We start from the raw sequence: 25,646 nt of genomic DNA, 5'->3' as shown, positions 1-25,646 counted from the left end.
TCCTGTTAATTTGGCAACTAACTTTTTTTAAATTTATTTGTATGCAGTTGCCCATCAGACAAGTGGCCCTGAGCAATTTCCTAGTCTGCTTAGTTGGTAATATGCTACTGCCTATGCTTCATGTTTATAGTGCCATGGGCAAAAGAAAACAAAATTGCAATCGCAAGAAACAAATTCTGTGCAAACCGATAAACACTACATTTTTGTTTACTTAAACTTATAACCTTTTCAGCTGCGGTGAATGAAACATTCTCTAACAGCTCTTTTAGTTGCGACAAAAATGCTAGGAAAATTATTCACATGTTCTTGTTTACCTAGAGAAACAACATGAAAGCTTCCTGAAGTTCTTACTTTTTTTTTTTTAAACCTATTCGTTTTGATTAGTCAGTAATGAATCATCAAGCTATAAGTAAACACAGGACCCTTTTTCCTTCACTAAAAGCGGGTGTGACTGCAAATATTATTTTGGCATAAGATGTTTTTCGCGTTTTGTAGAAATAAATGCGCCAAAACTTACAGCACTCTATAAAGCTGCTCCAGACAATTTTCTCACTCTGTAGGCGTCATTGTACAAATATTACAAATGTAGAACTTGTACATTACGTTTTGCGTATGAAGAAATGCATTAAAAAAGACGAAACGAATTTCGTTTTCAAGAGCTATTTGAAATAAATTATGCCAAGTACTTGAGCACCAGTGGCTCGAACCACAAGAAAGTCAAAGGATTAAGAACCACTGTCCTACATTATTTGTGTGACCCAGATGAAGATTACCATGTGTCAAAAAAAGAAAAATGGTGAGGGGAAAAAAAAAGAAAGGGACTGACTCAGTCTCCTCCTATCAAGTGGGAAGAGCATCGAGATCATACATCGCAGACGTAGAACAGAAGGTCTTCCCTCTGGCTTCTTGCCACAAGTTCTAAAGATAGAGACGTCGGAGCTGAAAATCGGTAGTCCCACCGGCAGACTGACTCACCCGCAAATGCATGGGATGGAGTAGCCACGTGGTAAGATGATCCGCTACACGGCGTTCCGGCATGGATGCTGATTTGCACAATTATTTCAAATACGCCGACTTCAGATAGTGAAGATTCCTTTTGATTAGAAACCGCAAAGGTTACGTATTCTGAATTGAAAAGCCTTTTGCCAACCATCTTACGTGTGAATCTTGGTATTCGTTTTCAAAAAGGTTTAAATTTGATGCGTTCAATCTTTTGCCAATCATTTTGCATATGAATCTTGGTATTCGTTTTCAAAAAGTTTAAAGAGGTGTTCAGACTTTTACCAACTATCTTGTGTATGAATCTTGATTTTCGTTTTCAAAAAGGTTTTTACTTGATGCATTTAGTTCTACAGCATAGTAACGAATTCACTGAATTTCAAAAACACTATTGCATTAACAAAATGCCCTCTGAAGATGTCATGCCTAAAAAGCGAATTATAGATATTTCTAATAAAATGCATTCAGTTCTACAGCATATTCACGAATTCAGACTTTCGAAAATATTTAACCCCTTGGCAAACAATGATGCATCTCACACGTGCATCGAATTACTGAATGTTTAGTTTAAGTATGCAATTAATCAACAGAATTAAAATTTAAAAATCACTTAGAAAAGCTTCAATATCTCAAACGCTCCTTATATTAGTATAAGAATCAAAATAACAAAAGTCCAAAACAATGGATGTGTCGTCTAATTAGGAAGTTAATGCATTACTGAATTCTCTCTGAAGATGTAATAATTCTAAATAATCATATCCTAAAAATTCTAAAAGAATAAAAAAAATATCTTCAATGAATAGCAACTTCCAAATTTCTTCTAGACAATATTAAACCTTGCAATCAAAATAGTATTCTTTAGAATTTCTGTTGATAAGAGCATGGTTTCTCTTAAGAAACTTCGGTGATTTCATAAAAGGTTTCTGAAAATGGGTAATACTATTAATACTGCCAGTAGCAACAGCAGTAATATTAGTCAAGATTATTTTCAACTGAAACTGCTGTACTTGAAAGCTGAATTTTCTTTGCTTCAAGATATAGGTACAATGTACAGGTGTTCTTGAGCTACTAAATGTGTTCAGATACATCTGTTGTTCATTCAGATATTAATATATTGCTGCTGAATGAAAGCAGTTTTCCCATAATGAAATGACGCAGTGATGAAAACTTAGAAGCAGAAACAGGTTAGTAAAAATATAGTTAAAATTACAATTTGGCTTATGTTTTTCAAAATAAATTTGAAACAATTTTTCGTTTTGATAAATTTACTTTCATGAAAATATATAGTAAATTAAAAATTCCTCTTAAAAATTTACATATTTTTAAAACTAAATTTGAAATTTAGTTTCAAATAAATGTATGTTAACATGTAATTAGATGACTTGTAGACATGACTTAATACAAATATGTAGAACTGAATGCATAGAACTTCAATTCCATTATTGATTTCAAAACAGTGATTGAAGAGAAAAAGCTATTAGACACCTTATTAGATTGAATTTTGATGCAAAACTAAGACTTTTATTTCATAAAGATTAGAAGAAAAAATTAGCCTTCACTTTAAAAAGACCTGTTATAAATTATTATTTTCTTACAAAGTTGTATATTTGTACAAAGTTGTATATTTGTACAAAGTTGTATATTTGTACAAAGTTGTATATTTGTACAAAGTTGTATATTTGTACAAAGTTGTATATTTGTACAAAGTTGTATATTTGTACAAAGTTGTATATTTGTACAAAGTTGTATATTTGTACAAAGTTGTATATTTGTACAAAGTTGTATATTTGTACAAAGTTGTATATTTGTACAAAGTTGTATATTTGTACAAAGTTGTATATTTGTACAAAGTTGTATATTTGTACAAAGTTGTATATTTGTACAAAGTTGTATATTTGTACAAAGTTGTATATTTGTACAAAGTTGTATATTTGTACAAAGTTGTATATTTGTACAAAGTTGTATATTTGTACAAAGTTGTATATTTGTACAAAGTTGTATATTTGTACAAAGTTGTATATTTGTACAAAGTTGTATATTTGTACAAAGTTGTATATTTGTACAAAGTTGTATATTTGTACAAAGTTGTATATTTGTACAAAGTTGTATATTTGTACAAAGTTGTATATTTGTACAAAGTTGTATATTTGTACAAAGTTGTATATTTGTACAAAGTTGTATATTTGTACAAAGTTGTATATTTGTACAAAGTTGTATATTTGTACAAAGTTGTATATTTGTACAAAGTTGTATATTTGTACAAAGTTGTATATTTGTGTAATCGAAAATGTAACAAAAAAAAGACATGAAATAGGATATCAGATACACATAGTTTTTTTTTTTTTAACAGACTCGATGTAACTAAAATAGTAAGAGCGATTATACATTGGTATAACATGCAGTGAATGCCAGTAAAAAAATCTCAATCGATTCTTGACAGCAAAGTTTTTTTTTTTTTGTTGTTGTTGTTAAAACAACCAGATCGACATAATTCACAGATACAGATTAATTATTCTTGATAAAAAAAATAACTGGAAATAAATTTTTAGTATATTCATGAAGTTTAAAGCGTTAACACATCCCAAATTTAAAAACTCAAACGATGGTACCGACACTGATACAAAGTATTTAGGTAACTGAACTATGACTTACAAAGGAAGAGAATTCCAGAAGATTCGTTCATTTTCCGATTTCGATTATTCATTTCTATAAATTCAAGCATGCATTGTTAATTCCATTGATAAAATTCCTATCAGAAACTCATTTTTTTACAAATAACTATTTTCTTTTTGACACCGCGTACAGACAAACTGGGTTGCGGGTTATCTTTAGGAAAGATAACTAATCGCGTTTGACATTTTGAAATGAAATGCCGCAATTCGCTTTACATAAGGTTTTATGATGAATCTGCATTTTATTGATTGATGCATTTTTAAAACTACTATCCTAACTACAAAAAATTATGGATTAAATTGTAAAAAAATGGCTTCGTTACAGTTAAAAGTTTCATTCCATAGATTGCAGTGTTCAATATTTTGATTTCTTTTAAATTTGAAAAATATATAAGAGTCATTCTGAAAAACATATGTAATTTAATTTAACCAGACTTGGTGAAGATCACTCCTTTAAAATACAAATAAAAAGTAATAAATATTCACACATTATGAGATTAAGTGTAATAAAGTATTTTTTTAAAGATATGCGACTACGTTCAGGACGAAGTTTTTGAAAAAAATTATTTAAATAGTTATATTTTTGAATTTTTGTAATAAAAAAAACATCCATGAAACCAAGATATACTATTTGACAAAAGTTTTTTAAAAATTGGAGAAAAAGATACTTTGTCAGCTAAAAAAAGTGGTATAAAGCAAAAAAAAAAAAAAAAAAAAAAAAAAAAAAAATCTTATTTAGAGAGTTACCAAACGATTAGCTAAAATTTATGGAACTAGCTGAAGATGTATATTACTAAGTTCCAGAAATAAAAAATAAAATAAAAAAATAAGCTGTATTTCTATTCACTGTTTAAACATTAGAGTTCAACTGATAAAAAAATAAAGTTTCATGTTACTTATCACACCGTGAAGCACTAAAACAAATATTAAATATTTGTAAAAGAATTAATTACTCATTCTCTAGTTCAGAAACTGCAGAATGTAGAGAAATTGGTACACTAAATTTGAACAAAAAATATGCATTCGATTTTAATTTATGAGGTTTTTGGTCAGAAAATTCTCTCGGACATTACAATTTGAGCAAATAACATCTAAAGATGTAAAATCTTTAAATAGTTATATTTATATAACTAATAGTTAATCAAAAATATCACTATTAAAAACGTCTGTAAATACTAATATAAAAATTAGTTAACTTCTCCCCCCCAAAAAAAATCGACTTAGAAGCATAATTTAAACAATTTTATAAAGAAACTTGTTCAAATAAAAAATATTAAATATTTTTTTCAAAATTTCGGAAATAATTTTTTTTACAGTAGTTATTTACTTTAATGGATCACTATATTGATGTTTTTTTTTTTAAATATTAGCAAACAGAATGAGAGATAAGTTGAACTATATGTACAAGAATCTAACTAGGTAATTTATAGCATTTAAATAACTGAAATAAAAATTTAAAAATTCTCTTAGTTCAATTGAGTTTAAAAAAGCTATTCGATATGAACTACCTATAGACAAAGGAAGGTAATATGGAGCATTTTATTCAATACAGGGACACTTTTTCCAAGCTGGAATGACGACTCGAAAATTGTTGCTATATCGAGTAATTCAGAAAGAGAATATATTTTGGCATTCAACACATCTATGCATTAACAATGACTTCAATAAAAAGGCATTTTAAAATTGTTTGCAAACCCTAATTTATAACTAATCATACTATTAGTACATTGACCTCGAAGGGTTAAAAAACTTTAAAGAAAAATATAGTTAAAAAATCAAAATGTCAAGACCAAAAATAATAATGAAAGGATGTTCATCCATTCTTCCTAATTGACAAACTCAAAGAATAAAACGTTAAACATTCAGGCAATAAAACAACACGACTCCGTATCTGTTCCTTGAACAGACCAACCAGGAACTGTAATATTTTTGCATGGATTTCTCCAGCAGACAAAGGAAATAAATGCATAATCGAGTGACATTTTAAGAAATGGAAGTCACTGAGTAGAGAAACGATTACGATAATTCAGATCCGGCTTTTTTATTTTTTATTTCCAAGTCAAGGGCATCGATAATGAAAAGTGATAAAGCGACTTTATCGCAAACGTCATGCGATGCAATAACTGTATCGCAGGTCTGCAGTAAGCACGTTTCCTTGCGTCAAAAAAATATTAAGCGATAAAGAGCAATGAAAGAGAGCGCGAGGAAAAATCGGAATTAAAAAAAAAAAAAAAAATCAACCCCATATTGAGGAGAAAAATCGCTGTTTTCCGAAGTCTAGGAGGAAAGTTTTAATTTGCTTAATTCTCTATTGACGTGTTTTGGTGAGTCAAATTTGTGCATCGAATTTTCATGATTCGTTAACTTGAATCGTTCGATAACGAATGGCATGCATTTTCATGATTCGTTAACTTGAATCGTTCGATAACGAATGGCATGCATTTTCATGATTCGTTAACTTGAATCGCTCGATAACGAATGGCATGCATTTTCATGATTCGTTAACTTGAATCGTTCGATAACGAATGGCATGCATTTTCATGATTCGTTAACTTGAATCGTTCGATAACGAATGGCATGCATTTTCATGATTCGTTAACTTGAATCGTTCGATAACGAATGGCATGCATTTTCATGATTCGTTAACTTGAATCGTTCGATAACGAATGGCATGCATTTTCATGATTCGTTAACTTGAATCGTTCGATAACGAATGGCATGCATTTTCATGATTCGTTAACTTGAATCGTTCGATAACGAATGGCATGCATTTTCATGATTCGTTAACTTGAATCGTTCGATAATGAATAAAATGAATTTTCATGATTCGTTAACTTGAATCGTTCGATAATGAATAAAATGAATTTTCATGATTCGTTAACTTGAATCGTTCGATAATGAATAAAATGAATTTCCATGATTCGTTAACTTGAATCGTTCGATAATGAATAAAATGAATTTTCGAATTTCGTTTTGGCATATAGATTCTTCGTAATATCAAAATTTATTCTCAAAATAAGATGCCATCTAAATAAAAGACAAAAATGGACCTCCACAGTTATGGCCATTTGCAGGTTTAAATATTTTGCGGCCCTAGTATATTAACGTGCCATCTGAGAGCAACACTAGGGTAATTTTGGGACTGATCTCATTTTGAATCGCGATCGGATGTCGAGGATGACACCTGAGCTAGTACTCTTCTCTCCAAACGCATCACATCATGAAGTGAGATTTAACGAGTACCAGGCCTGCGTACACAATGGATCTTGAATGGAATCGAGTTTCGAACCTGGAGCCCTCCGGCCATAAAGCCAAGATTTTACATTTAGGCCATTGTGGCCCTAGGCAGTGCACTTTACTAGACCCCTCTTTTAAAAAACGCAATTTAGTCTTTCATTTCAACGCATTTTTAATTTACTCAATGATAAATTCATTTTAGGTTATTTTAGACATTTTGTGAAAATGTACATATTTATTTGGATTCAATTGGATCTAAGCAGAAGCTTGGTGTAGATAAATATTGTAATAACTAAATGAATGTAATAAAACGCAAAGAATCTCCATTACAAAATATACTAGCAATTCATCAAATATAATTCATAAAAATCTATTCATTCCTGTCGCAAAATCAAGGGATTCATACGCTGATAATCACAATTTGAAGCATTCTCCTAGAGTCCAGACCATCTTGATTTCTGGCAAAAAACAACATTCTACAAACATTTAAGAATAAAAATAGTTCAGATCTATTATTTATGAAATAAAAGTCGGCGTATCTGAATGCCTATTTATACAATAATATTTTGCCATGAAACTAACGCGAGTAAATCCAGAATTAAGGAAAATAAGGTGAAATGATTTACAAACATAAAAGGGCAAAACGCCATGAACTACGTTAATTATACAACAACAACCGCTCCTCGTCATTTTTCAAGAATTTCAACAAGGAAATTAAATATCGCCATATTAATGAAAAGCGCATCATATCGAACTCGTATTTAGGTATTCTCAAGGCCTAGTAATGATTTACGATTTTCAAATAAGACGCTGAAATATTTTATGTAATTCAATCAAGGTTAAATCTCACACATTTGACAATTAAAAGGCTAAAGAAAACTAGTTACGGCGAGAGGATCAAAGTTCAGCATACAAAAAACCAAGCAAGATGCCAAATAAATCGTAAAGAAAGCTATTATATTGATTCGTTAATTTGGTATGCTTAATTCAAGTGTTCTAAAGCGTCAAATGAATTTCATTGTAGCAATACCATTTTATTACCGAAGTTGTAACTAAAAGCATAGAAAGATTGACAGAACGATAAAAATAACGTTTTGTTTAAGCAAATGCAAGGACTCTGAAACAGGAGAAAAATTATCACTTTCGAAAAGAAAAGAAAAATGCACTCGTCTCAAACTTGCGTCATTTTTTCGTTTAGTTCGATAAGCAGGAAAAAGTGCAATCTCCATATTGAATATATATAGATTGGAATATACACAGAATATCGATAAAAAAAATTAATATTGATTGCAACAAGGATGAATATTGCTCATTCAAAATTCTTCAATTTTTTTTTTTTTTTTTTCGATTTTAAACGTTAATTTAACTAAACGTTGTCGACGTTTAATTAATTTAACATTAACGTCAGTTTAGCTAAATGTCTCCTAACATATTTCAAAACGTTTTTACAAAAACTTTATTGCTAACTAATTTTTAACATAAACGATAAATTTAACAAAGAATTAAAGAGCAGATAGCAAAAATCTTCGCTTACTATTCGATTCGAAAAACTTGTTTGAACCAGCAATTCTCAATTACTTATTATCTTTAGTATAGAATTAATCCACATAATCACTAAAAAAATATTGCATCGCATATGCTATTTACTTAAGGTGGATTGTCGTATGGAATAAATTTTAAAATTGTCCTCTCTTCTCTTTCTTTTTCCCAGACATTACAACTTTTTCCATTCTAAATATCCACGCAAAAAAGCTGCAAATTTTTTTTAAAATCATAAATGTCCAATCAAATTAGACCTTAATAGCAGTGAAATTATTTTGCATGTTTCGTTGTTGCGTAGCATAAAAACTCTTACAAAAAAAATTACAAATTTGTCATAATCCAACTGTAAAAGTCAATTTTCCCTCGGATGGATTCCTGTATTAATTGACCAAAATTTAAGTAACGAAATGTGGATTTTAAGCTGTTCCTAGAATATTCTTTAATGTGCAATAGACTGTAATGCTTATATCTAGGATTAATTTAGCAGAGCATATTATTAGGTTCCTACTTTCAATAAGCCGGCAGAAGCATTAGCAATTGGGAGGGGTGGGGGTATATAGACGGGCCTGGCTACATGAAAACTACACGTAACTATCAATATGTCACTGTTTAAAGAAAGATTATGAAAAGACATACTATATTCTGGCAACAGCTGACTCTTGCAAAGAAACTGATGGTGCCAGGAGGCGGAAAAAAGTATTATAAAACAAGTGCCACACGCCCCCCCCCCCGTTAAGCCCCTGTAAGCTTTACAATTTAGCCTTACACTGCATTTTTAATATGTTGATTTATTTTAGATCAGTATTTTATATTTTATCCGGCATCGTGTTTGTATACATACTATTGAAGTAAATGTTCGGTTTTATAAATTAAGTTAAAGTTAAGTTCGGTTTTATATATTCTAATAATTGAAGTAATGCAACCTGTAGGAACCTAGCCAATTATACTTGATAAGATGTTAATATTATTCTAATTATAATTAATTGAACTCGTATTTTTACAAATATTTATTGAGCAATTAAGGAAATAATTTTTAATCGACCTGCTTGCAGTCCCCTTCTTAACCTAGCGGCCTAAAAGCAGCTGTCTAGTCGGAAATCCACCACTGTTCATATCGAAGGGAAGAACATTCGAAGTGTTCCAAAACCCCAAAGAAAAAGAAAAAAAGTTACTGAATTCACCAATACTCTTTTTCTGGCTTCCGATCAAGATATTTCGTGTAGGTCGTTTTTCATACAGCAGTTGGCTTTCTGGCACAATTCCGGGCCCTTTTCCTCTTCTAATAATTTAATTGAAATTTTATTTTTTTTTTCTTTACGCAGGGTACTTCCCTTGATTTAAAGAACTCTCTAGACTTGTTCATTTCACCATTTCGATGTCGGAAGTTCCGGCGCATCTTCATTAACAATGATTACGAATTCTTTTTGATGGATTTTATGAATGTTCCGCAGAGGGGGATGCCGTGAGTGAAGTTCATTCTCCCCCCCCCCTTCTCTTCACTCCACATCGCTACCTCACTTCTATCGGAGAAAATTTTTGTCTAGGCGGAAGTTATTTTTAAACTACTTAGGAGTTAGAAATAGGGTAACGTAAGCGAAGTATTCCATGACGTAGTTCCAGTCTCATTGTTAAATGGAAAACCATAAATTGTAACGTTTCAACTGGATGGATTTTGTTCAAGCGATGTTGAATCGTTTGTTTTCAACGGTTTATTTCAACTAAAACGAATAAAATTCGTAAAAATGCTTAGAAATAAGTGCATGCTTTCTTAAAGTGTAAAGAAAGTAGTATCTTCTCGATAAAAAACATTTAGATTACTTGTTCGTGTGCAAGATTTTAGCTTCTTCATTTTAATTCTTTATTGTTAAACATCGTTTGGTATGTTAAAAATTATTTAGCAATAAAGTTTTAGTAAAAGCGTTTTGAAATATTTAAGGAGATGCTTAACTAAAATTAACGCGTTAATTCGAAAACAAAAAATATAATTTTGAATGAACTATTCATCCTTGTTGCAATCAATATGGATTTTTTAATCTATATTCTCTCTATATTCAATATGGAGATCGACAATAAGTAGGAAAAAGTGCAATCCATAAAAATCTATTCAGTTTGGAAAAAAGGATAACTTATTTATTTATTATTTATAAGCATTTATTTGACCTGGCAAATTCAGATTTGATAATTTTTCAAATCAAACATAGCGAGTTTAGTTAATTTCTCTTCTATAGAATTATATACCGCATTTATCTGCAGTATGTACGCCGAATGCAATATTATGAACTCACATTACACCTATCCTTGACATCGCCGATACAACGTGACTGTTAAATGACTTAAAACATAAAACTGAAACAACAAGAAAAAAATGTCATTACAAACAATTTCCATTATGCTGTTACAGCTAAAAAGTTCATTTTACTTGTTTCGATTGCTATTTCAAATTATCATTAAATGTCAAGAAAAAAAATTTTTGACGACTATAAAATCATGATTTAAAAAATTCTTCATAACTTGTACGCAATAAATAATTTTTGGTAAATATTTGGTCAGAGGTTTCAAATCGAGACAACTGGACTGGAACTCCGTTTTTTTTAGATCGGCACTTCAAAGGAGAAAAAAATCACATTAAAATGTTTAGAATAAATGTCTAAAATATGCAACTGGATTTCAATACAACGTCGGGTAACGGGTTTTTAAATGCTTTTAATTTTTTTTTCAATAGCTGTCTATTTCTATTATAAATTGGTGAATATATAACATTCTAAAACACCCAAATTCCACGAAGTTTCTTGCAACAAGGCTTTTTAAATTGGGATCACTAATGATTTCTTTCAGGCAGCGCCGGGTTTAATCCTCTAGGGGAACCCTTAAATATCCCAAATTTTGGACCGATCCCTTTTTTTCATTCCTACCTATGAAAAGCAGATATTTTTTTCAATGAATTTTAATCTATATAAGATTTAAGTAGCAAATTTTTAAAAACTGAAATAGCAAAACATTTAATTGTGGATCACTTTCTAGAAAGTTGATTTCAGTATGTTGATATAAAAAAAATACAAAATTAGAATTTAAAAGTAATTTTATACAGAAAAGAGAACATTTTCAGCGATCTACATACTATTTAACGATGAAATATTATTTTACTTGATATAGGCATTCACATATAAAATGTTAAACATTGTGTAATACGAACTCAAGTTAAAAATATTACCTTTTCTTGGTCTATCGTAAGGTAATTTTTAATAACCAATCTTTTCAAAAAAATACAATAATTATGTTATTTTGAACGAGTCCCAAAATATAGTGCAATATTGCAATTCTAATGCAAGAGAAAACTATTCAATTGGCGCAATTTGTAAAGTATTCTCTCTTATCTATTACAGATGTTACAATGTTGCGACAGACGATATAACAATACTGTGGCAATACCAGATGTATTGACACGATTGCAATACTAGATGTGCCATGATGTCAAGTAATGTTGTAAAGACATCACAAAAATTGCATATTATGCTTCAATATTGCTTACTTTTGCAATGTTGCAATAATCAAAACTATTAACGCGCTAGCTGTTGCTTGAATCACATGTGATTCACGTCTATTTTCTAATTAGATGTCGCTTTCTCTTACAATTAAGACTGCAAAAAAAAGGATAATCTAATTAGATGGACCAAATAACATGCTTGAATCGTGACAGCGAAAGTTTTAAATTTAAATTTTTTAAAAAGATAACAAAAGAAACAAAATTTTGTTAGACAAAAAAAAAAAGTTGAATTATATGCTATCATTTAAATGTGAATAATTTAAAGTTAGTGATTGATATGAAGTTTTATAGTAGTGTTTTAAAACATTTCATGCCTTTACAATAAATAGGTATTCAATTTTGTTATACATTACAAGAAACTTGCAAGGGAAAATAATGTGGTCTTATTCAAAATGCTCAGTTAATCGATGTCTGAATGCAAGTAAATTTATTTCATGACAGTACTCTAGTTCAGAACTAACCAGGAATCTACAGAGCACATGAAATTCTTAGAGTTACACAATATTTTTAAAGAATTCAACTTATTTTATGGATATCGGGTATTGTTGAAAGTGCCGCAAATTGAGTTATTTGATATACGAAAATAAAATCGACTGCAAAACGTTGAGAAACTGACCCTTAATAACGTAATAATTTTCGAAAAATACTCGAATTTTTTCTGTATTTTTGTATGGAAATCACTATTAAAATGTCACACTTCTAATTAAGTCCTATATGTCTAATTATTTTCAATGAACCGATTTAAACAATTTTGAAATTCAAAAACTAATTAGATGAATAAGCTCGACCAGGGATTATCAATTTCTAAAATTTTACAACATAAATAAGAATAAAAAATATATACACACATCCTAAAAAACTTAGATCAAGAATCTGTGCTATCCTTAAAAAGTTTAATACCATTTTAATATTTGATTATAAATTTCATAAGGAAAAATTGCATATCATTAAAAATATTGTTTATAAATAGTAGAATATTGAAATATTAATTTAAATAATTTATGTAGCACTTGTATAATCAAAATTAATATAATGTACCGTTAGTCATATATTAATTTTGGAAAATCGAATCTCAAACTTCGCGTTAGAATTATATAAGCAAACCGAATTTTTAGAATATGTACTGTACGTGTTTTCATTGAACGAATTGAAAAAGTTTACTGTGTACTTTCTGCGGTACTTTTCCCAGAAGTTTATCAATTTTGCGGCTAAAATCAACTTTCGATTAAGCTAAACAAAAGCATACATTTGCTGAACAGTGCTCACGATAGTTTTATCAATTTGCCTTTTATCAGTAGCTACGTAGAGGCACAAATTTCATGGTCATAAAAGGTTCAATTGATAAGAGGAGAAAATGATTTGGCTGGATTTTGTTGTGATTAGAGAATTGTAAATGTTTTAACAAGTTTAGGCAAATAGGAAAAACTGATCAAAACATTGTGACGTTAATATTTAATTCATTTCTTTAAATATTGATGCTTAACTGAGAAACGAGACAGATGACTTTCCAAATATGGTTCGTATTGCATTTTATTACTATTTAGATGACGCTTTTTAAAATTAAAGATAATAGAATTTAACCTTTTGCACTTGAATGTCTTCTCTCAATCACCATTCAAAACGGTGCATCATTTTGACATTTCATTTTTTTTAAAATTGTAATAATACTTACAGAATCTTAAAAAGATGCAGATTTCTTTTTCGGGGAAACTCAACTTAAAACAGTTGTGTATTTCTTGCTGTAATAAACAGGTCCATGTATTAAGTGGATAATTATGCATAAAATTATATTTCCAAGTGCAGTGGGTTAAATTATTCATTGGAAGAAAATGAAGCAAAAAGAACCTCACAGAATTTCAAATGAAAAAAAATAATGCAAGTTGTTAAAATTTATTATCTTCTATAACTACCTTCACTTTACAACAATACATTTATTTTTATAAACTAAGATTATCTTTTTCAAACACAGTTCTAATAAAGTAGAATTTCGAAGTTAAAAAGTACCTTTGAATTAAAATTCCATATGCTCTATGCATTTTAAAATTTTCCGAAAAATTCAAAAACCCATGGGTACGGATATTTTTTCCTTGTTTAATTAAATGACCATTCTATTTGAAGCATTTGTTCTGTGACCCTTACAATTTAAAGAAATCGTGTGGACAGAATTGTTTCTATAATTTAAATTAAGCTTTAGATTTTTTTTAAATCTATATAATGTAGATATTTTCTACAATAATTAGTCAATGCATGTGAAAACATCAATTTTATATGTAATGAATTTTGTTTCCACACATGTGGGATCAATCAACACAAATGTAAAAAATATAAGAACATAAGCAATTTTAAGTAGCTATTTTTTTCATTCTAAAATAGTCGCAATATATCTCGTAAATATAAAATCTAACACGTTCACTAAGTATTTATAGGCTTTTTTTTCTCTTGAGAGCTACAAAAATCAGACCTAGTAAAAATATAGCTAAATTAATAAAAATAAATAAACTATTAATAAAAAAAGAATCCTGTATAGATAGAATTTGAAAGAAAAATTCCAATTTTAACGTATCAAAAATAGCAAACAGATACAGACTGCATGCAACTTCTTTATTAGATATTGCGACTAAAAGAGTTAAATTCAATTTTTATATATAAATTTCTTTACAGAACTTCCAAATAAAAATAACTATTAATAAATTATTAAACTTTTTTTAAAAAAAGGAAATGACATGGCAGTAGTCCTTTTATGAACCTATGAACAGTTGGTTAAAAAAACATAACAGGATCTACCCAATATAATTCAAGAAGCAATTATAAAAAAACGTCTTACGTTTTCATAACGGTTACAATTCGTAGAATAAAAAACAATTTAAAATAATCTTGATCAATCACTCCATGATAAACTAGAATTTTGAAACTAGGGAACGAGTTTCATTCGGACAAGTAAAAAAGATACTGGGCATTTTGATGAAGGTCTAGAAAGGTCAGCTGCCTAACTACTTCTGAAAGATTTGGGTTAACCTGCATTTTGAACAAGTTCACCGATCCATCAGCACATGTAATTAACACTTCGAACTTAGAGACACTTTTGAAACATCTTCGAAGCTTTATGATCATGCTGTAGGATATAATTACCTAATGAACTTTGGCCCATCGTAACAGTTCTGAACAAATAAAGAAAACCAACAGAATAGAGAAAGTGAATATGCTGTAGTTAATTTGCTGATTGGAATTCTTTTTTTATTACTGCTTAACTGCCATTTTGGACGATGAGATGTCTATGGCAAGCTATAAAAAAGCGAAAGCTGAACATTTCTGAAACAAACGCGTTAATACAGACTAAATTTTGCATCTCATCTAAAAGGAAGAGACCAATTGAAATGACAGAAGACGGAAGCAATTTATCTTAATGAAGCGCTGGCGGAAACTTCTCAAATTATTGTGCAAACTTGCAGGATATACTGTAACTATAAATGAATTGACTTCAAAAACCGAATCACGATTTTTACCGGGAGCGTGACAAAAACTTTGAAACTCAAAAATAGAACAATTTTTGTTCATGTTTTGAATGCCCGGATACTAGTACACCACGTGGTTATGAACGGAAGTTAGAATAATTGGAAGGCTAATCTTAGATTGAAGAACAGGAACTCTTAATGTTTGAAAACTGGTAATTGTTTTGAAGCATGAAAAAGATTCGTTGAAAATTAAGTTTATTCCTGTGAATGATAAGACACTTAATAAATTCTCAAAGAAAAAGTTAAACATTTTAATATGTTTACATTTTAAAAAGCATTAAATGGTAAATAATCGCCTGTATGATCAAAATATTTTGCTGAATTTAGTATCACCTAGATATGCAAAATATTTACCAAGAACCATATTGGAGACAATAAAAAACATTTTTCTTAATAAAATCAGCAAATCTATCAAACAGTTTTGGAGTTAGGAGAGATTTCATGATATTTAAAGAAAAAAAAAAACACTCGACTGAAATAAAAGCAAAATGTGTCGATGATATAGAATGTGGAACGCGATGTTCATAAAAAGACTGGCTTATTATTACAATCTGGAGTAAATATTAAAATATGCTTTATATGCTTCAAAGTACAGAATATTTTTGCATCAGAGGAAAAAAAAAATAGAGCATTAACAATCACAGTGAATTCATTGATTCATCAGTTGCTTAACCATCGACTTACGTGGTTTGGATGTTTATTTTGGAGAATCCTGCGATTTGAGGTTACAAAAGGCTTAGTTCAATTTAAGCCTATTTTTCGGGCCCTGTTCTTTATTTAGATTTGTGGTGTGAAATATTTCAATTTATTTGGTTTACATGACAAATTTTACAGTAAAATAATTGAATGTAGATTCTATGCATGCAAGAATGAAATTGTAATAATGTGAAAAATATCATTAATGATTAACTTATACGTTAAAAAAATAAATTTTTATGAAAAATAACCCTGTTAGAGGATTAAATAACTTGATCACAAATAATTGGATTTGTTTTCACTTTAATCCAATCCAGTGATTTCTGCAGTACCATATTTCAAAGAAATTTCGGTCAGCAATAATTTTTACTGTAGAATAATTGAATACAGATTCTATACACGATTGAAATCGTTAGAAGAATATGAAAAATGCCATTAATGGCCAATGTATGCATTAAAAAATACTTTTTAATGGAAAATAACCTAGTATTAAGAAATAACTATATGACAAATAACTGGATTTATTTTCACTTTAATCCAATCCAGTGATTTTTGCAGGACCATGTTTCAAAGAAACTTTCGGTCAGCAATATTTTTTACTGTAGAATAATTGAATACAGATTCTATACACGATTGAAATCGTTAGAAGAATATGAAAAATGCCATTAATGGCCAATGTATGCATTAAAAAATACTTTTTAATGGAAAATAACTTAGTATTAAGAAATAACTATATGACAAATAACTGGATTTATTTTCACTTTAATCCAATCCAGTGATTTTTGCAGGACCATGTTTCAAAGAAATTTTCGGTCAGCAATAATTTTCTTTCGGACCATTTCGAATAGCGAAACCGAGTCTAGACAGTTCCTCTCATCGATTGTTTAGGAGCGGCGTTTCGTCTCGTCTCGCTTGGCAGCACTGCTAACCAAAGCAAAATGACATGTAACCCGACATATGTTTAGAAAGCAGTCCTGTCAGCTGCTTGCACGGTACACAAAAGCGCATGCACATATAAACCGATCTCCAAAGATAAATCCATAAAAAACGTTTTTGTAATAACTCTGCTGTCAGATAAAAAGGTACATAAAAACTGTTTTGAAAAATCATTGTTTTTTTCCCAAAATAGAGAATTTTGTAAAAAAAACATAAGTGATATTTCTGAAAGTAAGGTAAATGAAAAATTAACGCAAGCTAAATGTTATTAATTAAAAGACTAAAATAACAGCAGAAATATGGCAGCTGTTAAATATTAATAGTTTAGATACTGATATCTTGCGAGAACAGCTAAGTAATCACAATCCAATTTCGTAACTTTATTTCTATGAGCAGTGTTCCAGCGTTCAAGGTTTTAAGAATTTCTTGTTATGTCAGCCCTTTAATGACTGTTTTGAAATATATGTTACAGAATCATTCAGTTGCAGATTCTAACAAAGCACAGTCATTTTCCAAGAAAATGCAAAATCGATGAAGTGCTGAAAGATCAAGATATAGAAAATTTCAGCAATTTTTTCCCCTATAAAATATGACTTGCATCTTTTACCACGTGATTTATCGAATGTGGAATTTTATATTAGATAATAAAATCAAATCCTTTAATTTGAGTAACTGGACACTTTAAAATAACAAAATCTAAAAACATGCATTAAAGTTAAAAATTTGCTAACATTTTTTTTTTTTTTTTTTGACTAAATTGGGGCATTAACAAAAGAATTTCAGAAATTCTAAGTCAATGGACTAACGAAGTGGTGAGAAAGTGCAAAAGGTGGTATAAGTACACCAAACGAAGAGCAAAGAAAATATTAGTCTTTCTTTCATGTTTTTAAAACCACGCAACCAAAGGAAAAATTATAATACTCATTGCGTCATTTATCCTTGCTCCGAGATTGGCATTAGTAAAATTCAAATTACAAAATACAATAAAAACTTTTTTTTTTTTTTTTTGTAATTAAAATAACTGGTATGTTACAAAATTGACTCTAGCAAATTGAAAATGAATTAACAGGCTCTCAAAAGACGATATAAATATTCAAAAATATAATTTTAACAACCATTCATTAATTCTACAAAAGCAACCTTGATTACTTACTAAAAAAACATTGACAGATCATAAGGCTGCAGAAAGCATAAGGCCTTTAATTGAGAAGGTTATGATTAACATTACAAAATACGTCCCAACTCTAATTACGAAATATAACCCCACATTGATCATGTATTCGAAGGTTCGGATAAAGCAGTAGCTATATTCAAAGAAAATCTTCCACTCAAACGAAATAGATTTCTGATAAAAGGAACATTTCAAGGCGTTCGAAACTACGGCATTACGGTAACGATGCAGCAGCAACAGTGCAATTGCATTGCGTAGCCGACGTGAATTCCTTCACCGTGGCCTTCACCTGTGGTTGTGGTAAAGTTCGCTTCTGTTCTAGGTTCGCATAAGATTCTAGTCCAATTCCATCATTTCAAACGGTTTTCCATACAATCGGCCGATGAAAGAAGCTATTCTGAGGTCGTTTGCTACAACAGGTGGGGAGGTTCTTTCCCTTCTTGGGGTCCTTGTGCCTCGAGAAACCTTGGCAGGATTTTCGAGTGAAGTAGGCTTTAAATTAGCGGATGGATGAAGGAATTTAAGATTCGGGAAAAAAAAGAAAACTTGGCAAGATTAAAAGGCTATTGAAAGTTAAGATCTAGAGATCAGCGGAAATGTTGTGAGGATTTGTTTCCGGGTTTGGCTCTTCTGCAAGAACATTTTTAAAATTGAATCATGGCAAGATTCAAATCCTAGACATTTAAATCTCTTATGTATGTTGTGTCTCAATGCCGTTTGTGTAATTACAATTTGACTGGCAATAATTAAAGCTGACTGTGCAAGGAAAGTTACGCGATGTGTGATTACCCTAATTAAATAACTCCGAATAAGATCAATGTATTCGAAACTAGAAAAAAAATACTTCAGCAAATTAAAAAAAATATATATCAGCTTTTAATCGTTTAGAAACAGAAAATGCGAATCAACAATGATTGGGTCTTTCGTAGCATTCTACGAGTTTGTGATGATAAATGACCAATCCTATTTTTAATCTTTGGAGCTTTAGTTTGCGTTTTATGGCACAAAAGCAATCTTTGGCTAAGCTGCGTTAAACTCGTGGAATTAAAATATTTGTATTATTTATAATAAAATCAAAACTTGGAATTCTACAAAATCCAGATGTGTCAAAGTGTAAAAATGGGAGTCATGAAAAAGTGCAACAATGATGTAAGGTATGGAACAGTTCTAAAATTTAATCCATGGAAGATCCAAATGATTAATGCAATAATTATCCATGTTGCAACTGATATGATTGAAGCATCGAAATTATAATTTTTTAAATGAATGTATGCAATTATTTTCTATATGGGATTAGTTTCCACACAGACACACAAACACCAAATTTGTCACTAAGCTACTTTAAATCAGGCTAATTAGTTCTTATATAAAAATTAATACCAATTCGAGAACAAAAATTTTTATTTCACATTTTTATTTATTTATTTAGTAGCACTCTGGGGCAATCTTCGGATGAACTTTCGACTAGTCATTTAGTAAGTTGAACCAATCATTAAACATTAATTTTTTATACCGAAATATTTACTCTCGCAATTGCCGAATTAAACAATTCTTTGGTGTCAAAGAATTTAAAAACATTGCCAAAAAAATTATAAAATGCTTGTGTAACTGAACTTTTACTTTAAAAAAAATTTAAGAACTATTCCATCTGAATACATGCTCCACGAAACTAGACAGGGAAGATAAGCATCGCAAAACGTTTGCAATTATTCTGTCAATTACACTGTTCAAGCTGTGTTGTCACAGACGACAGCAGTTTCCAATCTTGCAACAGCTGATTGTATTCTTTGTGCAGATTAAAAAAGCAATTATTATAATAAAACAAGTTATTCATATCAGACATGGAATTTTAATGTTTGATATTAGCAAGTTCTAGTTAATTTATGATAAATTTAGTAACATTTATTCTATTCTATAGCATAGCCAGTGAAAAATTGATTGAATTGTTTAAGATGCACAACATGCTATCAAAAAATTGCTTATTATATGCAAGGATATAAAACAATAATTTATAAAAACCTCAAATATTTCTTATTTTTGATAATTTATATTTTTTTTTGAAATAGGAAAAGGAATAAAAAATTGCATTAGATTAATTACTATAGCAATTACATTTATTTCTTCTGCAAATATCAGTAAGGAATTTGAAATAAAAAATATATCTTAAATAGCATTTAGCAGTTATGATGTAATGCTACACATATGCAGAATATTTTTAATGTAAGAATAAAATTATTTTTCAAGATTTTTAACCAATCTTAAATTTGCCATATTTATTAAAATTATCGCAGATATTCTTAAACGTAATTTAAAATTAAACAGATATTCTTAATCAAAGAATTTGCACATAATCTAAAATAGTCAATTTTTCTAATTAAGAGTCAGCCAAATTTATAAGTACTACAGTAAAATGGTGCATTTCACTTCTTTTGAAAAATAAGGCACCTGTAGAATACCCGCAACACAACTAACATTTCCTGAATGCAAAATAGTTACGTGAAGGGGAAAATGGTAAACGACTTTGATTTATTGAGATTCGAATGCAGGTTTAAGTAATTCTTTTTTTTTTTTTCCAGCCATCAAGGTGATTTTTCCTCAATGTTTTAATTCCATACGACCGTTTGCCGTACTCTTGACTACTGGATTTATAAATTTATATTACTACACACAAAAAATAAGTGATACTGATTGTATAATTTCAAAAACATTCAAAGGAACATTCTGAAATGAAAGACGATAAATCTTCTAAATACATTTAATTTTCCCGTGTTCTCTTTGCACTTAAGCGTTGTCTTCATTCATAAAGCACCAATTGAATTTGTCTGCCTCAAAATACAAACAATAAAAATTTAATTAGTCTTAATTCGATTAAGATAAATTTATTACAAACGCGAATTTGACTAGCACTTTGGCGACACCTTCTGTTAAACACGCGCCAAGATGCAAATCTGTCGCCAATGAAATATATTACATTTCTTACGAAACTCATTGCAAAACGAGGACGCATTCTTTACCTACTCGATGTAAAAACGAAGTAAAAAGTAGCCAAAAATGTTTTCTTACAAAATCGTCCTCCGATGCGCGGAATTCCCAGAAAAACAAGTCTCCACCCGCGAATGCGCTTTTTTTGGAGCTCTGCGAATCAGACGGGAAAAGAACACCAATAATTTTTCACGCTTCGCACGCAGTTAGAGAAAAAGAAAATCCTAAGCCTTGCCGAGTTAGGAATTTGAATGATATGGATATTTCTTTCATTTTTTTTTTTTTTGGCGAATTTTGGCGACTTTTCCTAGCGATGAAACTAAAATTTAACAGCAACTTTAGCAAAATAATTTTTCCTCCACACTATTAAAGAAAAAATTCCTCAATGCAGTCATTAAAGTAAAATCACAAAATGTGTTTATGCTATCATAAATATTTTCAGCTGATATATTGGAACGTTAATTTATTTAAATCGGATTAACCTAATTCGTTAACTAAAATTTATAAAGCTAATTTAAAGTAAAGAAAATATGTAATTTTAATTAAACTGAACTAAAATAATATTAAAATAATTATTTAAACATAGCTGCATTTTATGATAAAAATGAAAAGCATGCATTCGATTAGAAAAGAGCAGGGAATTCTAAACGTAATGAACGATATTGCAAATTAATCGTTTCCCGATTTAAAAATATATAAAATACTAAACATAAGTATTAATATAGCGTTAATCATTTATATTGTTATCTATATCTGAAAGAAACTTAAATTTTATAAAATATTAAATGCATTCGAAATATAGTAAGAGTTCCTCACAAAAACTCGTAATTAAAATAAAATTTTAAAACTCTTAAACTGTACAATATGATGAATTGCACGCAACTGGATATGTTAGCAAAATTTATTTAGTAAATTACAATAATTAATTCAGCAAAAAATCCAAACTCAAATATGAAGGACATTAGATATTTTGCATAATCAGATTTTTAGAATTCTGAATATTGCAAGTAAGCTTCAATACTACAAAAAGGCAGACTTTTCGATATTTAAAAATAAATTTTTAGTTAAAAGTTAATTAAATTAGTCTTCGTAGCTCAATCAATATTCTTTAACAATTACTTAGAACCAAGACAAAATTTAAAATATAATAACCATCTACCTGTATAAGCAAATAAAAGACAGTTAAACATTTATTTTTTATTAAATGATAGAAAGTACACAAAAAGTTCTACAAAATCAATCTTTTAAAAATCAGCCTTCATTTAAAACAGCAAAGTACATTGAATGCTACCATTAGAATAGCCATAAGATGAAACACACTATAAAATATTTAAAATAAAATACAAATTAATTAATAATTTAGTATACATTTAACTTCCAATATTCTATAGCATTATGAAAAAACACGATTTCATTTTCGTTCTGCAGGCTTCTTCTCTATTCTTATATTTTCTTAATAATTTAATTTAAAAAAATTACTTTATCCCTATTAGGTAAAATATAGAATATAATACTATGAATAAAATTAAACTCATTTATATTCTTAGCAATGAGTAACAGCTCATATGCGGATATGCAAATTTTTTCTTGCTCATAAAATATACAAAAATGTAACCCAGTTATTTCGACAATAAAGAATTCTATGCTAAATATTTTTTTTTTCAAAAGGAAAATTAGCGAGCATTATTTTATGCTCCACAAAAATTATCCATATGCATACAAAGGGCAGCTAAAAATTTCCAGCTCTCACTTTCAAACCCAAAATCACCATGAATGACCCCCCGCAAAGGGTCCATATGGTTACGGGGTTCTGGAATTTTCGGTTAGTATGAAAAAAATTTGCACAAAGTTCAAGAAATTTTAGAAAACTTACCTGCACAAGGGGCAGCTGATTAAGGTCGATGTCACGACGTGGCTCATTCCCGCAGACGATCATAGTTTTTTTATTGCAGACGATATTTTTTTTTTGTTGGTTGCAGACGATAACTTGATGCGAGAGCGGAAAGCGCGTTTGAAGTGTGAAGGGGAACACGGGGCGTTCCGCGAACGAAAGGAACTCCGCAGGCCCGGTGCACTGAGACGGACGGATTCTTTCTGACTATAGGTGGCGCTGTAATCGGTGACGCAATGCCCTACTCGGCGCCATGTCCGTCACCATGGTAACCACGTGCGCATGGCTGTGACGTAAGGGAAACTCATTCAAAACTTCCGCCGCACCAAAACCACTTAGAACGAGGAAGAGCGTTTTCTCATTCCCATCTTCTATTTCTCGATTATTTTTTTAAAACAAATTCTCTCCCACTGTTCCGGAAGTAAAGAGAGAAACGTTTGATCTTTGATTTAAACTTAAATTATTCGTTTGCCAATATACTTCAATGGATGCGATTTTAAAAATATTAAAAAGCAACTTACCAAAATGTAAATCAGTGATGGGATAGACGTAAATATGAAAGTACACGAAAAAAAAAATATTAGGTAGGATACTTTTATTAATATTTTTGCCTTCATAATAAAATAAATTTATTTATTTATAATTTAGAAAATCTTTTAACTTTGTTATCTTTAACTTATTTTTTCGCTGCTGCTTATTTGCCTCAGTGTTTTGATATTATTCAGTCAAATAAAATCAAAATATTTGCGGATTTAATGTAATTTTTTTTAAAAAAATCTATTAAGCATAATTTTATAAAATCAATAAAACTTATTTTTGCTTCTGAAAATCAGACGAAAATTTAAGTATTAACTTGGTAGTAATTAAAACTTCGTGCTTCAAAGCAATTGTGAAAATACTAGAAAGCTCTTTTATTATAATACTAAAATCAGAAGATGTTTTTAATTTTTTTTATTTTTTACCTTATAAATTCCAAATTTTTAAAAACTAACAGAAAATATGCTTATTTTTTTACCAATTGCACTTGCAATAAAAATTATTTAAAAACATTATTTCATATTTTATCTCATGGAAGTTCTTTTTTTTTTAAAAAAATTGGAACTCTCAAAATTCGGATATAAAATTACTTATCAAATCGTGCACACTAATTTCTTTTAAACATTTCTAATTTTTTTAATTTCTTTCAATCTAATTTCTTTTAAAGCACACCATATATGGAAATTTATGAATGAGTGACTAACATAGAATTAAAATTCATTATTAGGAAACTATAATTTATCAGCTGATAAAAAATAAATCAAGATAATTTTCTCCCCTCAATTTTCCTGTTGAAAAAGTAAATCTGAATGTTATTTAACACTTTTATTTACTATGCTCTCCCCCCTCTCCCAAAGAAGAACTAATTATTTTTCTGTTTTCATACGAGCACAACATTCAAAAAAGAGAGTACTGTATTCGACTTCATTAGTGGATTTCCAAATAGGCAGAATGGGCTGCAGGACCAATGGGGGGGGGGGGAGGGGGTGCTGTCAGATTTATTAAAAATTGTTATCATTTTAGCTGCCAAATAAATTTGCTAAAAATACAATGAATTTTAAGCTATTAAAGCTACAATATCCGCTTACATTTAATAATTAAGATCACTATTAAATAAATTTGAGTATAATTATTATTTGCTCATAATATAGTAGAATGTCAAATATTCTATTAACATTATGTTATATTCTAGTACATAGCTTCAATAAAATAATAATTTTTAATGTTACACGAGCTAATGTTAATCGCTGTCAAGTATAAAAAGATATTCGAATAAAAAAAGGCTTATATAAAAAAATTTAAAAAGATCCAAACAAAATGCTATGTAAACAACGCATTCATATTATTTTCACATTCTTTTTTTTTTCACTGAATATTTTATTTCCAATGCTTTGTTTAAAGAAAATAATCAACATTTAGAAAATAAATTACTTCAATTTATTTTCTATTATCTCTCTTTATCTTGAGATCATTAATATTTATTTTCTCTGCTGTTGCCATTCAACAAATTTCATTAATAATATGCAAATCATAGATAAAATATTTATGCAATTCATCCTCAAAATATTTCCTTTGTTATGTTCTAGAGATGGAATTTAACTAAATTCCAACTAAAAGTATTTTGTAGAATAACAAACAGTTAACCATTCTTACCACGAATAGTTTACGAGACATTTTTCTTCAAGGTAAGCGAATAGAATTACACACAATGTATTGAATAACTGACTGATGCACTTCAGTCAATGCCTGTTGGAGTTATTTATTAGAATGTGGGACATTTCGTCTGCGGGTCGACATTCTAAAATACTTGGCTTTCTGAAGATTAGCATTTGAAAATAAGTTACTATAGACAGCTAGCTGAAGTGTGATTGCTTATTGCAAATTTTAAATCTTTCAGTTTCAGTTCATTGTTTAAAAAAATCGTTTT

The 25,646-nt window shown here is 29.5% G+C and overlaps 2 protein-coding genes across 2 annotated transcripts in view; one reads left to right on the top strand and one right to left on the bottom strand.

Annotated features, from left to right (window-relative positions):
• Positions 1-23,355, bottom strand: part of LOC129983825 (terminal nucleotidyltransferase 5C-like) — a 64,846-nt gene extending 41,491 nt beyond the window's left edge. The window contains exon 1 of the mRNA XM_056093477.1: positions 23,165-23,355. Coding sequence (XP_055949452.1) covers positions 23,165-23,227 — 63 coding nt within the window. The 5' untranslated portion in view covers positions 23,228-23,355. The remainder of the gene's footprint in view (positions 1-23,164) is intronic.
• Positions 23,356-23,655: 300 nt separating this feature from the next.
• The window catches only part of LOC129983915 (intermembrane lipid transfer protein VPS13A-like), a 419,638-nt gene continuing 417,647 nt past the window's right edge, over positions 23,656-25,646 (top strand). Inside the window, exon 1 of the mRNA XM_056093621.1 lies at positions 23,656-23,766. The gene's annotated coding sequence lies outside the window, so the exon portion shown is untranslated. The remainder of the gene's footprint in view (positions 23,767-25,646) is intronic.

Source organism: Argiope bruennichi, chromosome 9 (assembly GCF_947563725.1).
Source record: "Argiope bruennichi chromosome 9, qqArgBrue1.1, whole genome shotgun sequence".
NCBI lineage: Eukaryota > Metazoa > Arthropoda > Arachnida > Araneae > Araneidae > Argiope > Argiope bruennichi.
The sequence above is the reverse complement of the archived record's forward strand: the minus strand, read 5'-3'. Positions and strand labels throughout refer to the sequence as shown.